General features: G+C 40.8%; 1 protein-coding gene across 4 annotated transcripts in view; it reads right to left on the bottom strand.

The window, feature by feature from the left end:
• PCNX2 (pecanex 2) overlaps nt 1-17,895 on the bottom strand; it is a 303,842-nt gene that overhangs the window by 90,641 nt on the left and 195,306 nt on the right. For all 4 annotated transcript variants that reach the window (XM_058696163.1, XM_058696164.1, XM_058696165.1 and 1 more), the window contains exon 22: nt 2,118-2,226. In XM_058696163.1, the coding sequence (XP_058552146.1) occupies nt 2,118-2,226 (109 nt within the window). The remainder of the gene's footprint in view (nt 1-2,117; nt 2,227-17,895) is intronic.

The raw sequence follows: 17,895 nt of genomic DNA on the forward strand, positions 1-17,895 counted from the left end.
GCCCACCAAGAAAGCACTTAGATTTAAGACGCACCCTGTGCAATCTGAGGTAGATACTCACACTACTTTTATTCTTCCAGGAGATATTAAGTGCCAGATATGAAGTGCTTGTGTGTGAACCCTCAACACACAAACAGGTCAGGTAATTGAAAGTTATGGTTCCCAGAAGGGTCTTGATTCAGCGACGAAACCACAAGGAGTAATTAGCATCACAGAATGCCCTTAACAAGGCATAAATAGGCACAAGAAATGCTACAGATCTACATGAGACCAGAGTTAGGATAAAATTGGGAATCATAACTTCAAGTTTCAAATTCTTAGTGCAACTCCTTAACCGCAAATTTGCATCGCCTGACAATTTTTATTTAATAAATAGGCTTTAAACTCTGGATAGGATGCCGTAGGCATGCCTCAGAAATCAAATCACCTCACTCTTTCATTTCACTGTCTTTGTTTCAAAGGACTCTTTAGAAAAACTAAAATTACTGGTATTACAGCAAATGATTGGAGTTAAAGGGGGAAAAAAGTGGTGTAAAAGCTCCCACTTTTGCATTTTTTTTCCTTAGCTTGTTCCACCAAATAACCTTGAAACACTCCAGAAATATCAATGCAGGTCTAAGAATAGGAACACAGAACAATGTGCCTTGTAAGGCCAGCTCTTGGCATGCTTAAAAAGATGCTTTTGAACAAAGGAGTCTGGAGAAGGGCATTTTTAAAAATCTAGAATATATTATCACTTAATGATTATCCCAACTATGTTTCCATCCCTGCACACGAAGGTCAGGTCCCAGAGACTGTTTATGAATCGTCTTAATGAGCCTTGTGCGAATGTCGTCTGAGAGGAAGCTCCGGAAATGCAGGTGACACAGGCCAGTGGGATAAGAATCCTGGTCAGGCTTTTGAAGATGGACATTCCAGGATCCACCCCCTGAAATGTGATTTGAAAAGTATGTGCTGGGCTCAGGGATTTCATTATTTAATCAGCCCCTCCTGGATTCTGATACAAGTAATCCCTGAAACACATCGCGCAAAGTACAAGGCTAGGAAGTATAAACTAGGTGGAAAGGAAAACATTTGAGGGTAGATTTTAGGCCCAAGTCAAGGATATTCTTGTTTAATGTCTCTCTTCAAGAGTATTTTTTTATTAATCTCTCTCTCTCCACATACACACACAATTTAGCTATCTGTGTCAAAGTGATCTTTTTTTTTAATTAAAAATTTTTTTTAATGTTTATTCATTTTTTTTTTGAGAGAGAGAGAGCAAAGCAGAAAGCGAGTGGGAGAGGAGTGGAGAGAAAGAGAGACACAGCATCCAAAGCAGGCTCAGAGCAGGTCAGCACAGAGACCTACGCGGGGCTCGAACTCGTGAACTGCAAGATCATGACCTGAGCCAAAGTGGGACGCTCAACCGACTGAGCCACCCAGGTGCCCCTTGTCAAAGTAATCTTTAGACGGAGCATCTCAAATTCATTTTGAAGTACATTAAAACTAATTATCATTATGGAAACAATTAAAAACATACAAAGAAACCAAATGAAGCTACGAACAATAAAACTATGCTTCTTGGCTAAGGGCAGCTACAAAACAAAATCATAACTTATTTTTTTTTAGTCTTTAGGAGACTTTGGGTATTGCTACTTATATCTAATTCTGAGTTTTTGACTATTATTCAGGTATGTGATTACCAAACTCTATCACAACATAATGTTATATAACCTATAACAGTGTATCAGATACATCAGCTCTATCCACAGTGTTTAATAATAGCAAATCGATTTGCACAATTTTGCACAAGTTAACTGAACTACTTAAGCAGTGACTTTCCATTTAAAAGACAGGACATCTTAATGCAGATCTGGGTGTGGGAAATGAAAGAATCAAAATAAAAAAAATAAAGTAATCCTGGAAATGCATTAAGAAGCAGGAAGAGTTCAAAATTAAGAAACATCTTTTAAGGCTAAGTGGCCTGAGGGGAATCCAAAGTGCCTCCCCATGTCCCCATTAAAATGTAATCTTAAAGACTCTCAAATCTTTTTATTGCCAGGGTTCAATGAAAAGCTTGCATCCGTAAAATGTGAATCTCAGCTCGCGGGTGAAAATAGAAGCAGAAAGGATACGAGGGACTGCAAAGAGCTGAGCAAACACGTGAAATGAAGAACCCCAAGCCATCTGCCAAGGAGCCACGTATGTCATGACGAACTGTAGCTTGTGAAGCAGGTCCTCGAGCTGTAAGCAGAAGAAAAAGATTCATCAGCGTTGACAACCAGGGTGGGAGCCGAGTCAAGGTCACCTACAGCGAGGAGGGGGCAGCGAGGCTGCTGTTCCTTGTCTTGCTCTGACCTTCCTTTGTCCTTAACGCAAGGCAGCTGTTTTCAGGAAACTCTAAAACAGCAACAAGATGATCCGAGTGGTTCACGGCTCCAGGGTAATTACTGCAGCCGACAGGTGTGGTGTATGTGTGTGCCTCTGCCTTTCCCGGAGGAACGCTCACTCAGTTTGGTGTTCCATCCTTCCTATTGGGTCTTGTGGAGGAGAGTCATACAAAAACCTATCATCATTGACACCATTGGAGCTTTAGGGTATTAAGTTCGACTTAAAACTCTCCAGTGGCTCTTGCTGGAGAAAATAGTTCCGTGCCACTGAACTGCCTGGTACAAAGGGCTTTAGAAAGCTGGGAAAGGATATGGAAGCTGTTGCATTCACTTGACAAGCCAGCACAAGCCAAAGTGAGTACTGGGAAGTTGCCGTATGCGGACTGGGAATGAACACAAAGGAGAAACATGCTCAGAGGTTTCGACCAGAGATTCAGAAGCTGTGCCGAGGATGGACAGGAATGGAGGGGCCTGGCTAGGGAACCTCTGCTTCGTGTTAAGAAGTAACTGATGAATCCCAGATGCAGAATTCTACTTCTGGTGCTTCCACATGCAGGAAGTACCCTACCAGCACGTTCCCCCAAACTCCACATCTATACACTCTTTGTCCATAATGGAGGCTTCAAATGGCACGATGGCATTTGTTCCCAGACTGGCTAGCACATGAGATAATAAAATACATTCACCAAGGCCACGATGTGAAAAGAGAAGAAAAAGCCAGAATTCTTTATTAGGCTCAACAGGTGTTACGTAGAAGCGCAGAAGACTACAATGAAAGGAAGGCCAAGGTTGGGAGGTAGGGCCATTAAGGAAAGATTCAAAGAACCGAGATAATTTGACATTCCAGCAAAAGGCCAACCTTGTGATTTTGGAACCAAAAGATGAGGTTGCTCTGAATTGTTCCATGAAAGTGGAATAAGACGGACGAGGCTCATGACAGTCCTCTCCAAATCCTCCTGCCGCCTCTCTTGTCTCACTGTTCTCTCACAAACCCCCTGGTGCTGGAGACTAACTCCCGGGCAGACTTAAGTACTGTCGGACAGTCTGCGGAAGATGAACCAAGGGTAAAAGTCCTGTCGAAGGCACAGCAAACACGGAGTCCTGAAGGGGTGAGAGGCACCCGGTGAGGAGCCGAAACCCTGGTCTCGGTGTGTTCACAGACCCAGTGACAACGCAGCGGAGGTGCAGAGAAGGATGGGGGAGGGCCACCGAGTGGGGGCGGGGAGAGCGAGAGGGGCAGGAATGAAATAGAGAAAGTGGGGAGGGCAAAAGAGAGAAGGACAGATGGAGGAGAAAGCTGATGGGCTTGCACATGAATACCTGTAAAGGAATATGAATCTGGGGAAGAAACTCGGACGTCTGGTTTTTGCTGATAACTTTTCACTTTCTTTACGCTTGCTCACGCGCGTCGACTGCAGAGGGCTGACGGCAGCTGGCTTCCAAGTCCACAAAGCCCACTTTAGTTTTGACCCTGGGGTTGGTGGAAGCTTCCTGAATCCACTCTGGATGGGACGGCACAGTGACTTAGACATTCTGACAGTTGGGAGGACAGCGGTTTATTCCGCTGTCCGCTTGACGTAGCATCTCTTAGGTGCACAAAGTAGTCTTCTACCCACCACCTGATTTGCCACCAGTCAATAGATGCCTGGTACACAGTGAGACAGAAGGTTCTAACACAGACTCAAACCCTTGACTCATTTCTGTTTCAAAAGAGAGTGTTTTCTTTAAAGGCCGCTATCATTTCCTTTCATCCCCGCCATGAACCCAACCAGAGGAGGAACGTGCTAATTACCAAGAGGCTGACACTCAGCACAGGACACCCGACACTAGATTACATCAAAAGCCAAAGTCCTGAGGAGTCTTGTCTTGTCTTAACTTGCTCCTATATGCCTAACCAAATTCTATCAGACAAAATGCCGCTGGATTTGAAACCCTCTCGTTACTCCGTTGTCAAGGATTCTTAGTCTGGTTATTCAGAATTAACCTAGTGACTCATGCCTAGGTGAAAACTACAAGCACGGACAAGATGATCTCATGTGATGTGTGACCCCCCAGATACCCTAACAATGAATCAGGGGTTATAGAAAGTTACTCCTGTAGGGTTTTTGGTGTATGACTATATCCTGGGAGGCTCTGAAGCCACCTTGTGAAAAGCTGATAAGTAGGTCAGGCATGGCAACTACAATCACACAGGCAGCCCCAGGGAAAGGCTCATCTGCAAGTTTAAAGCTCTGAGTGAAACTTTGCTGCATTATGATTCAATGAATCTATTACAATTATTTTTTGCTTAGCACAGCGACTTGTATTTACATATAAGCAAAACCAGTAATCAGGCACACGCACGTTCATGCTCTAATTGCAGCTGAGGCCCCAGGTATCTTTGCTCCTTTCCTGTGTCTATGCCTCGGTGTTTTTCATTAACATCATGAAGAAGAAAATACAAGTTCTGTGAAAGATTTTCAATATGCAGCTCATAAAATAGACATTGCTGTTCTCATTGAAGAAGCAAGAATCCCTGAATGCCAGTTCTCTGTATACCTATGATTCCTCCCCGACACGGTAATTTAATCTCCTCCGCAAAGCCCAACAGAAAAAGCACACGATGTAGAAGGGTCAGCCGTCAACACAGTGTAATGTTTAAGAGCACAGGCTTGAGGACAGGCTGCCTGAGTTTGAATCCTAGCTGGCATCTGCTGTGGGCATCTTTACAATGTCATCTGGCGATCAAATGACTTCATTTTTGTTCAGGGCTTGGAACACTACCTGGCAATTGTAAGTGCAATATAAGAATTTGACAAATAAATGTTAGGGCAAGCAGATGTTTTGTCTTGAGGATGTACTTAGCTCACAATCAGGAAATTCTAGGACCCCCCCCCCCCTTCCTCACTAAGCTTCTTGAGACTTCTCAAGTCTAGGTCCTCCTAGTTTCCAGAGGAGGAAACCAGACTCTGAGAGGCCACATGGGTGCTCAGTCACTGGCCCATGTGAAATCGGGAGGTTAAAGTTCCTGCCCGGTTCTCTGCCTGAGAACCTAACGATGTTTCCTGGAGGCTGGGAGCCCTTCTTAAACACAGCAGAGGGAAAACCTGGCTGACGTGCAGGAGCGGAGAACGGCTTCTCTACCCTGGCTTTCCCGCCGACAGGCAAGGGGCAGGGTCACAAGCGTGGACACAACAAATGTGGCTACGGCCCCTATCAGGGACCTCTTCCCCGTGTGCATGGTGACAAAGATCTCTGATCCATCCTGGAATGTTCCTTTCAGTATACATGCCCAATGAATGAGATAGGATAGCCCCCAACAAGCCTGGCAGCAAGGAGATCACACAAAGGCAAGCTTGGGGGTTCCCTGCACTTCTGGAATGCACAGATCTGAGAGGATGGACACGGCTTCTGTATCTTCTTTCCAGACGTGTGGAGAGGTATGTCCAGGTTAGAAAGACCCAACCTCGTATTTTCCCTTTACACTTTGTCCTCCTCTTCAAGAATGACATCAAGGGAAAGAATGAGAAAATCTGTGGGTATTCAGAAGCTGATGGTGTCTAAGTGCAAAAGGAAGCCTACCTATCGCTCCTTAACGACAAGCATGTATGAAGAGGCAGTTTACACCCTATTAGGCCATTGTGTATAAAATCATGAAACAATCAAGACACGACTGATTCAAGGGAAAGAGCAACACTAACACCTTTCTAGTAAGCACTGCCACATACAGCCTACCACTGCCACAATTTTAGATAGATTTTAGATAGAAATCCCGTTTAGATTAGCTACGAAAGCACATCTCCACGGACGGCTCAAGGCCTCTGTTTTTATGAAGCTTATCCCACTTCTAATGTTCTGCTTCCACGATCTTAAATCTCAGCCCTATTAAAGCACAATAAACTTCACAAGTTACCCAAGTAGGACTAGAAGAGAAAACAAAATCATTTGGGTCTTTTCCACCGAAAACACTAGGAAAAGAGCAAATACAAATCACACCGGCATGATTCTGGTTGTTTGCCAAAGGAAGACACCATAAATAGTCTCACTTCCAATGACCCTTTTCGGAAATATCTTTTCAATTAGGTGTAGACAATGCTGGTTTACCTCCAGTATAGACAGGAAACCCAAACTGCATAAATTCACAAGCTGTCCTAAAAATAGTCACTAAAGAAAGATGGCCCAACCCATTTCCTTGCTGCTACATTCGGAAATAAGATGTATGCCATCTTTCTTCAGGGGACTCCTTCCCTGCCAACAAAATAACTCACACTTTTTGAACGTTTTGATATTGAGCATTATCTTTGGGAGCTACACATATGCTATTCCATTTGAATGAAGTGGAATTTTTCTTCCCAACCCCAGCCACCATTTTTTTTCCCATTGCTAATCCTAACCTTAGCCTTTCAATCCCCCAGATTAGTTCTATCACTTACCTCTTTTCTTTTTCTTTCTTCCTTCCTTTCTTTCTTTTCTTTCTTTCTTTCTTTCTTTCTTTCTTTCTTTCTTTCTTTCTTTCTTTCTTTCTTTTTCTTTTCTTTCTTTCTTTTTCTTTTCTTTCTTCCTTCCTTCCTTTTTTTCTTTTTTCTTTTTGCATTTTGTTGTCAGATTCAGCTAGTTTCATTCTTAGAAAGATATGCAACTTGTGATTATTAATGCCTGACTCTGAGCAGACATGCAAAGCTGAACGGAGTGCCAGAAACCAGCTGCTGAGTTAAAGGTGTCCTGAGGTCAGAATGAGAGAAAATAGGGGCACCTGGGTGACGGTTACGTGTTCAACTTCAGCTCAGGTAATGATCTCATGGTTCATAAGTTCAAGCCCCATGTCGGGCTCTGTGCTGACAGTTGGAGCCTGGAGCTTACTTTGGATGCTGTGTCTCCCTCTCCTCTGCTCCTCCCCAGCTAGCTCTCTCTCTCTCTCTCTCTCTCTCTCTCTCTCTCTCTCTCTCTTAAAAATAAATAAACATTAAAAAAATTAAAAAAAAAAAAAGAATGAGAGAAAACAGAGGGAGTAGCGGCTCTTGAGTGCTTGGGAAGGAGGTAGAGAAACGGGAAGACATCTGGAGGTTTAAGGCAAGCAAGTTGATGAATTCAGGTAGGAGCCCAGCTGAGGAATTAAAAGCACTGGGGAACAAAAGAATTGGGGAAAACGATCAGACATTTTGAGGCACAGGTGGTGATGTGAGGAGTAGAAAAGTATTCAAGAAGGAATGGAAAAAGTAAAGCCAGTGACACCTCAAATGTGGGATACCACATTTTGCGGGGAGATGGAACACCATTTTACAGAGTAACAGATTGATAACAGCAAATATGATACTTAAATACAGGTTCATTGACTTTGAAACATAAATAGTCTCAAACAAAGGCTGACTATATGAGTTAGAATTTTGTAAGTCAAATAAACATATTCAGGCAGCATTATAACTGATTCCAAAACTGAATTTCAGAAGGTCAGAAACTAGTTGTACCTCTGTCTACAATGTGTGTTGGGAGCTTATTAAATAGCACACAGTTTAGCAAAATATTACAGTGCTTCAGGGAGCATGGTAATGCACAAAGCTTACCAGCCCACTGTAAAAATAATATAAATAATCTAAGAGATTGTATGGAAAAATGTAATTAATAATTGAAGTCAAAAGAAGGGAAAGCCTCCAACAGTCAGAACCAAAAGGGGAGTTTAAAAATGAGAATAATAAGTCTGAACTGACCCTGGAATGACCCCAAGACGATACAAAGGTAGATGCTGTGGGCCTTGGGAGTTGAGAGCTTGGATTATAATGGACTTGAAGGGCTGCCACGCACACACAAAAAAAGTGAATTGGAAAAACCCAACCTATCAGTGCTTGGAAATAGCAAAAAAAGCTTGCCTTCTACCTCGTGTACAGTAGATAAAAATCTGCCATCCACAGTGTCCACAATACACCAAAACCTTAGCCATCACAATGCAGGGGAGTGGAATTGAAGTTTAAACTATTCCAGAAGCATGGGAATACCAAACCAAGTGGCTATAACATAAAAAGTAGGGGAGGATGACAACACTTTCTTGCAAAAGTAAGTGCACCCACAGTCTTCAGGGACACTTCCACAACCAGAAGATATGGGCCCCCCACAGACAAAACAACAAAGATCAGTCCCTGAAGATCAGTCCACACTGAAAATTATAAACTACCAAATTATTAGCACCCCAAGAATTTTATGCAATGCACTGATGTAAAACAATCTAAATGTATGAGCAAAGAGCCAACATAAAAGTAAACAATAATAAAATAGTTACATAATATGAATAATGCACAAGTGGAATTGAAAAAGAAAGAAGTATCAGTTGTAGGAGCAGAAAGTGATGTCATTAAAATAAAGAGCCCCAGGAGGTAGTTTAAAAGCAGATTAGTTACAGCAAAACAGAAAGTAGAGAAATGGAAGACCTGAGTAAGTTTCCTAGACAAAGCACAGAGAGATTAAAAGATTTTTTTTTAATTGGAAAGGTAAGAAACATACATGACAGAATAAGAAGACATAACATACGTCCAACTGGAGTTTCAGAAAGACAGTGCAGAGAGAAAGGGGCAAGAAAAATATCTGAAGGACAAATGGCTCAGAATTTTCCAGAACTGAGGAAAACATGAGTCCTTGATTGAAGAAGCTGATCAAGTCCCGTACAGAATAAATGAAGAGAACCCACTCCTTATTGCATATGATAGTGAAAATGCATAACATCAAAATCAAAAAGAAAAATCTTTTTTACAGATTACCTGCAAAAAATTGTGGATAACAGCAGACTGCTCAATAGCAGAAATGAAATAATGTTTTTAGGTGTTAAGAGTAACTATCGGGTTAGAATTTTTACAGAATTTCAGTGTTATTTAAGTGTGAGGTGGAAACAAAGACCTTTTCAGACAAAGACTGAGAGAATTGATTACTCATAGAGCTTTGCAGAAAAAAAAAAAAAAGGAAAGAATGTGCTTCAGTAAGAAGAAAATTCAACCCTGAAGGAAGATAGAACATACAAGAATAATGGTGAGAAAAGAAACTGCTAAAATGTTAGAATGTCAATATTGGAATTAATTGTAAAATTAGTCATAAAGATAGTAACTCACTTGAAGGTGTAGTCAAGTACTGATATCATAAATATTTAAGATATGAGAAGAGAATCTGGAGTTAAAGTATCTTTAATTTAACAATCCGAATGTTCGGATTGTTTGAGAGCAGGGAAGAGATTTTAATTAATTTTATATGCTAATCACATGTGCTTATTAGTAATTTAAGAGTAACCACTAAACCACTTAAGTTTTCGATCTTTGCTGTGTGTCAGAATCACCCAGAGAGCCTGTAAAACAAAGATTCTGGTTCCCACAGGCAGAGGTTCTGACTCAGTAGGTTTAGGGTGGAGCCCAAGGATAACTTCCCAGGTGATGGGGACACTGCCTACTTGAGAACCACACATTGCAATTCATTGCATTGAAGGACCAGAAACACAATATTCAACTTCCAAAACACTAGAGGAGAAAAGGAATTTTAAAAAAAAGTCTATTCCATTCAATGGAAGGCCAGAAAGAAGGGGCGAGGGGACAAAGAAGAGGCATACATATGAAACAAAAAATAGGACAGAAAATAGTACAAACATATCAGTAATCACTGATTAAATATTCAAATATAGGGATTCTCCATCTGTATTAAAAAGAAAAGTCTTGCTTTTATAAGAAATATTAAAATGACTTAGAACCTTTGAGGTAAAAGGGTGGGAAAAAATAAAGATACCAGGTAAATCCCAATCAAAAGATAACTTGCTTCACTATATTAATATTAGACAAAATTGGCTTTCGCTCAAAAAAGGAAAAAGATCAGTACATCATGATAAAAGAGAACAGTTCTCAGGAAGATGACATAATTGGAATGAATTCACTTAGCCAAATAGTTTCAAAATATCTAAAATCAAAATGAACGGAATTACAAGATTACAAATCTACAATCAGAAGGGGAGACTTTTAGGACATGCATCTCAGAAAATGATAGTTTAAGTAGACAAGTAAAAAAGCATATAAAACACTTGACCAACAGAATTCATAAGCTTTGTCTAAGAGATATGTGTATTAGAATCCTGCAGCTGACCAAAAGTGATGAATATAATGTTCAAGCATACGTACACTTAAAAGAGTTGATGACTTACTTCAAAAGAAGTCTTAAACAATGCTAAGAATTAATATGCAAAATGCATTGCAATTATATTGAGTCAATAATAAAATGATGGCAAAATAATAGCAGCAATCATCACCAATTTTGCATTCAGACATAACATCAAAAAAACCAATACCAATGAATTAAAAATAAATGGTAACACATAGAAAATACTTAAAAATGATTGACAACGGGGCGCCTGGGTGGCTCAGTCGGTTAAGTGTCCGACTTCAGCTCAGGTCATGATCTCACGGTTTGTGAGTTTGAGCCCCGCGTGGGGCTCTGTGCAGACAGCTCGGAGCCTGGAGCCTGCTTTGGATTCTGTGTCTCCCTCTCTCTCTGCCCCTCCCCCACTCACGCTCTGTCTCTCTCTCGAATATAAAAAATAAAACATAAAAAAAAATAAAAAATGAATGACAATTAAAAGCAGTAAGACCAATCATAACTTGTGGGGCTCAGCTAAAGCGCTTTGTAGAGGAAAAGATATAGCCTTACAATGTGCATCTTAGAAGAATCACAAAGGTTATATTGGGAGGAAATTTTTAATACAAAAAAATGAGTAAGAATATCACAAGAAAGGAAAATACAGATGTTCTTATCTATTAATATACATATAGAACTCCTTAATAAGATATTTACAAAATGAATCTATAAATGTTTAAAAATAATCCCGATCAAATTTCATCTTCTAACAGTTTAAGATTAGAAAAATGTGAATATAATTCACAACATGAAGAAAGTTAAAACCAAAAGACCATATGATGCTCAATTCGTACAGGAAGGATGTTGAAAAATAAACTCAACACTTATTGAATCGAATCTCTTCTAATCTAGTAATAAAAGAGTTCTTCTTAAACCTGATAAAGGACATCAGTGCCATATTACATTCAACACCACACTTAACAGTAAAACGTAAAATATCAGAATTACTCAGGCAAGAGGTATCAAATGAGATGAATTTGATTAGCCTCCACCAGAAAAGTGAAAAGAGAACCATTAAGGGAGACTAAAACTAGTTTATAGTTTATCATCTATTAAGTGCAGTTTGGAAAATTGTTTAACTGAGGAGAGAAATAGGAGTGATGCAGGATGAGAGTACCCAGCAGGGGTTGCCTACTTAGGCAAATGAATGTGCAGCTACTAAACGAAAATGCCCTGATGCTTTGATTAGCCAACTTTATGCAGCCAGATAAATTCAGACCCCTAGGAGAACATGAAAGAAAGTATTAGTCATATTTCATAACTGCTAATTAGAGTATCCATAAATGCAAACGAAGTCACCATGGCACATTGAAATTTTATAAGCTACCAAGAGCTATGAAGGCACAAAACTAAAAGGTCTTGTCAAGACCCCTGGGAACTGGGAATTAACGGTAACCCAGCATCTATGGGTGGTGTGTTTCTGCTTCTGGTGGACAGCAGGAGTGAGGGTGCAGGTAGCTGGGGTGGTGCGTCCCTGAAGAGGGAGACAAGGACCAACTCAAGGTGGAAGAAACAGGAGATGATGAGAGTAACCACTGAGAGTGTGACCTTTGTTCTTTAAGCAAACTGACCTTGGAGTGAAGCAGTAGAAATACGGTAGTTTATGCAGACATCCTGCCTTCCTTTTCCATTCCTTAATCCTTTCCATTTCTTGTGGGAGCCTTCATTCAATTATTCTATATAGGATAGAGTTTTCCGGTCTTTGTTTTGGATTTTATTTCAGAAAAGGCAGTTTCTTGGATTGTTTGATTTAAGGGGGCTTCCTTCCTCTCGAAGGTCCACCACAATCCCATGGGTGGCAAATACTGCCTTTAGGAAGAGGGTGCAAGGAACAAGTTCAAAAGCCTCTATCAGGACACAGGGTGCTGCCTGGACACATGTAGCATTTTAATATGAGAAGCAAATAATACTCTTACATGCGGCTGTGAGGCAGCTTTGCTCTGGCAATTTGAATGCGCTCCTGCCCAAGCCATCCACCGCGTGCCTCCAGTACATCTAATGTACTCTCCTGAGATTTTATACTCGTACGAACATTCCCTCAGTCTCGTGCACAAACAAACAAGGTGATTCATACAGTGATGCTCCATATAATGAAAGCTTTCTGCTTTAAGCACCTAGACTTTCAAAATTTATGCTGCTTTTAATAAAAATGTAATAATACAGTCTCACTTTAAAAATACCAAGTAGTTCGGGGGCACCTGGGTGGCTCGGTGGGTTAAGCGTCCAACTTTGGCTCGGGTCGTGATCTCATGGTTTGTGGGTTTGAGCCCTGTGTCAGGCTCTGTGCTGACAGCTCAGAGCCTGGAGCCTGCTTCCGATTCTGCATCACCCTCTTTCTCTGCCCCTCCTCTGCTCACACTCTGACTCTGTCTGTCTGTCTGTCTGTCTCTCTCAAAAATAAGTAAACATTAAAAATTTTTTTTTCAAATACGAAGTAGTTCAGAATTACATAAAGTGTAAGCAAAAAAGTTTGGTTACCCGTCTCATTCTGATCTAACTACCAGTTAATGATGGCTGACGAGTTATCCTTCTTGGCATTCTCTACACATGCATGTGTACAAATGCATATGTGTATATACATATATATATATATATATATATATGTATATACACATACACATATATTTATATATACACACATATATACACATACATATATATTTATATATACACACACACACACACACACATATATATGTGTGTGTGTGTGTGTGTGTGTATATATATGTATGTGTATATTTAAATTGGATTAAGGGGTGCCTGGGCAGCTCAGTCGGTTAAGCGTCCAACTCTTAATTTTGGCTCAGATCATGATCTCACGGTTTGTGGGATTGAGTCCCATGTTGGGCACCGTGCTAACAACACAGAGCCTGCTTGGGATTCTCGCTCTACCTCTCTCTCTCTGCCCCTTCCCCTGCTTGCATGCATACACACGCACTCAATCTCTCAAAATAAATAAATAAACTTTAAAATAAATCAAAATAAAACTAAATTGGATTAACAATATCCACTCCTCTGAAACTTGATGCCTCTACCTCATATGTCCAACATCAGTACAAACTACTCTACCTAACACCTAACTAGCTGCCTAACACTCCATTGCTTGGCCAGACAATCTATTGAATCATTACACTACTGATAGACATCTAGGTTGCAAAAGTTAATTTAAAACCACAGCTGGACGGGCACCTGGGTGGCTCAGTTGGTTAAGTGTCCGATTTCAGCTCAGGTCATGATCTCGTGGTCCATGAGTTCCAGCCCTGCATCCGGCTCTGGGCTGACAGGTCAGAGCCTAGAGCCTGCTTTGGATTCTGCGTCTCCATCTCTCCATGCCCCTCTCCCACTTATGCTCTGTCTCTCTCTCTGTCTCTCTCTGTCTCTCTCTCTCTCTCTCTCTCAAAAAATAAGCATTAAGGGGCGCCTGGGTGGCGCAGTCGGTTAAGCGTCCGACTTCAGCCAGGTCACGATCTCGCGGTCCGTGAGTTCGAGCCCCGCGTCAGGCTCTGGGCTGATGGCTCGGAGCCTGGAGCCTGTTTCCGATTCTGTGTCTCCCTCTCTCTCTGCCCCTCCCCTGTTCATGCTCTGTCTCTCTCTGTCCCAAAAATAAATAAAAAACGTTGAAAAAAAAAAAATTAAAAAAAAATAAATAAATAAATAAGCATTAAAAAAAAACACAGCTGGAAAAAGTTTCATCCATTTATCTGAGACATCATACAAAGCCAGCAAAGTGGCTGTTAACCCAGTGCACTCACTGGACTTTGACCTCTGGGGTGGTATATGGTCTGCAATGGGCCCCTAGCCACATACAGAGCGGGGTGTGAGACTATGACCGACTATGGCAGACTGTGACACTGCCCTCTGCCCAGGATAACTGAGGGCAGAGTAAACAGGGTTTGAGATACAGACAGCAGGCATAGCTCTGCACTAAATCTCTACCAGAAGGAAAGGCATGCTCAGTTCCAGGCATAAAAACTTTTACTTTATTCTCTATGGTCCTCCACAAGATGTCTAGCTTTCAACCAAAAAAATTATGAGGTATACAAAAAGGGAAGAAAAAAAATGCACTCCTAAAAGACAAAGTAACAGAGCAAGAGTCAGATATGACATTTAGGCTGGAACTATCTGGTAGGAAAGTTGAAAGAACTATGATGAATATGTTAAGGGCTCTGACAGCCAAAGTGTACAATATGAAGGATTAGATGGGTAATTTCAGCAAAGGGATGGAAACTATAAAAGAAAGACTCAAATGGAAATGATAGAAATGGAAACACCATAACAGAGACATTGAATGCTTTCAACAAGCTCATCACACTAACAGAGTCAAAGGAAGAATCGATGAACTTGAAGACAGGTCAACAGAAATGACCTAAACTGAAACACAAAGATAAAACTGAATGAATTCAAAAAAGAAAGTACTCTTACACTATACCCAAAGGAAATTCAAAATGGATGAAAGACCTAAATGTGAGACCTGAAGCCATAAAAATCCCACAGGCAGTAACTTCATTGACATTGGCTGTAGCAAGCTTTTTCTAGATATGTCTCCCAAAGCAAAAGAAACAAAAGCAAAGATAAACTATTGGAACTACATCAAAATAAAAAGCTTCTCTACAAAGGAAACAATCAACAAAACTAAAAGGCAACCTAAGGAATGGGAAACCTATATTTGCAAATGACATATCAGAAAAAGGGTTAGTATTGGAAATTTAAAAAGAACTTATCAAACTCAACACCCAAAAACCAAATAACCCAATGAAGAAATAGGCAAAAGACATGAATAGACACTTTTCCAAAGAAGACATCCAAATGGCCACAGACACATGAAAAGATGCTCACCCTCATTCATCATCAGGGAAATGCAAATCAAAACCACAATGAGATACCACCTCACACCTGTCAGAATGGCTAAAACCAACAACAAAAGAAACAACAGGTGTTGGAGAGGATGTGGAGAGAAGGGAACACTAGTGCACTGTTGGCAGGAATGCAAACTGGTGTAGTGACTGTGGAAAACAGTATGGAGGTTCCTCAAAAAGTTAAAAATAGAACCACCCTATGATGCAGTAATTGCACTACTGGATATTTACCCAAAGAATACAAAAACACTAATTCAAAAGGATACATGCACCCCTATGTTTATACCAGCATCATTTACAATAGCCACTTTATGGAAGCAGCCTGAGTATCCATCAATCAAGAACGGATAAAAAAAGATGTGATGGGGGCCTGGGTGGCTCAGTCAGTTAAGCATCCGAGTCTTCATTTTGGCTTAGGTCATGATCTCACAGTTCATGAGTTCAAGTCTTGCATTGGGCTCTGCACTGGCAGTGCGGAGCCTCCTTGAGATTCTCTCTCGCTCTCTCTTTCTCTCTCTGCCCCTCCCCTGCTCTCTCTCTATTTCAAGATAAATAAACTTTAAAAAAAGATGTGGTACATAAATACAATGGAATATTACCTAGCCATAAAAAAGCATGAAATCTTGCCATTTGCAATGACGTGGATGGAGCTAGATGGTATTATGCTAAATGAAGTAAGTCAGTCAGAGAAAGACAAATACCACATGATTTCACCCCTATGTGGAATTTAAGAAACAAAACAAATGAGCAAAGGGGAAACAAAAGAGAGAGAGAGAAATTAAGAAACGGACTCTTAACTGTAGAGAACCAACTGATGGTCACCTGAGCGGAGGTGGGTGGGAGATGGGGATTAAGGAATGCACCTTATTATGAGTACCAGGTATTGTAGGGAACTGTGGAATCCCCATATTTTACACCTGCAACTAATGCAACACTGTATGTTAACTAACTGGAATTAAAAACTTAAGAGGAAATATTACTGAGGATTTAAAAGCTGCATAACAATATCAAACTATCTAACATATGCATAGTTTGAACCTCAGGAAGAGAACAGGAGGACAAAAGCAGTATTTGAAGAAGTAACGGCCAAGAAATGTTCAGAATAATGACAGACGCCAAGCTCAGATGACACGGAGGACAAACACTCACACAACAACTAGGCATGACCTATTGAATCTGCTGAAAACAACAAAGAGAAAATCTTGGAGGCAACGACAACGACAAAAAGACACGTTACATAAAAAAAAAGCCACAGTAAAAATTACAGGAGACTCACAGTAGAAACCATGTAAGGCAGATGGTAATGATGTGACATTTTTTAAGTACTAAGTGCTGAAAGGAATGACATTTTTAAGGGCGGTGGGGGGGTGGGGGGGTGGGCAGGTAGGACTGTCAAGATAGAATCCTATACCCAGTGAGAATATCTTTCAAAAATAAAGAGAAATACTTTCTCAGACAAACAGAACTGACCAAGTTCATGGCCAATAGACCCATACTCCAAGAACTCTTCAAGGAAGTTCAGGCGCAAGAAATATGATATAGTTTGGAAACCTGGATCTACACAAAGAAATAGAGCATCAGAAATGGAATAAGTGGCAATAAAATAAATTTTTTTCTTTCTTTTTTTTTTTTTTTTAAATTTTTTTTTTTCAACGTTTATTTATTTTTGGGACAGAGAGAGACAGAGCATGAACGGGGGAGGGACAGAGAGAGAGGGAGACACAGAATCTGAAACAGGCTCCAGGCTCTGAGCCATCAGCCCAGAGCCTGACGCGGGGCTCGAACTCACGGACCGTGAGATCGTGACCTGGCTGAAGTCGGACGCTTAACCGACTGCGCCACCCAGGCGCCCCAATTTTTTTCTTATTTTCAATTGCTCTAAAGGAGCAATTTGGCTCTAAAGCAAAATTACTGGCTCCCATTTATTTACGTGTTTATCACACATGTAAAATTAAATGCATGTTGCATATTTATCACATATGTAAAATTAACGCACGACAAGAGCACAGAGAATGGGAAGGGAAACTATTGAAATTCCTTACGCTACACATGAAGTGGTATATTATTATTCGAAAGTACATTCCGATGAATTAAAGGTTTGCATTTTTAATGTAAGAGCAAGGAGTTACAATGAGGGCCATAAATAACAAGTCAACAGAAGTAAAATGGAATTAAAAAGTAGTTCACAGTGACATCTCTCCAAAGTGCTTCCTGTGACCTTTCCCCCCATTGCCTTAATTAGTTGCTCCCTCTGGAGGTCTCCTCTATCTGTGGCTTCTAACTTCAAATCACATACAAAGTAGAGGCACAGCATCCTGGTTTCAAGAGTGGGCTTGGCGGTCATACAGACCCGAGTTCCCATCCCAGCTCTGCCTCTCACTAGCTGCGTGATCTTTGGCAAGTTTTGCTCCACTGAGCCTTAGTTTTCTCATCTGCAAAGTGGATACGATAATGGTACGTATCTCAGAAATGTATTGCGCAGATTAAATGAGATAATCCAGGTAAGTTTTTATTGTAGGACTCAGCATGTATTAAGT

The sequence above is a fragment of the Neofelis nebulosa genome, chromosome 13 (genome assembly GCF_028018385.1).
Source record: "Neofelis nebulosa isolate mNeoNeb1 chromosome 13, mNeoNeb1.pri, whole genome shotgun sequence".
NCBI lineage: Eukaryota > Metazoa > Chordata > Mammalia > Carnivora > Felidae > Neofelis > Neofelis nebulosa.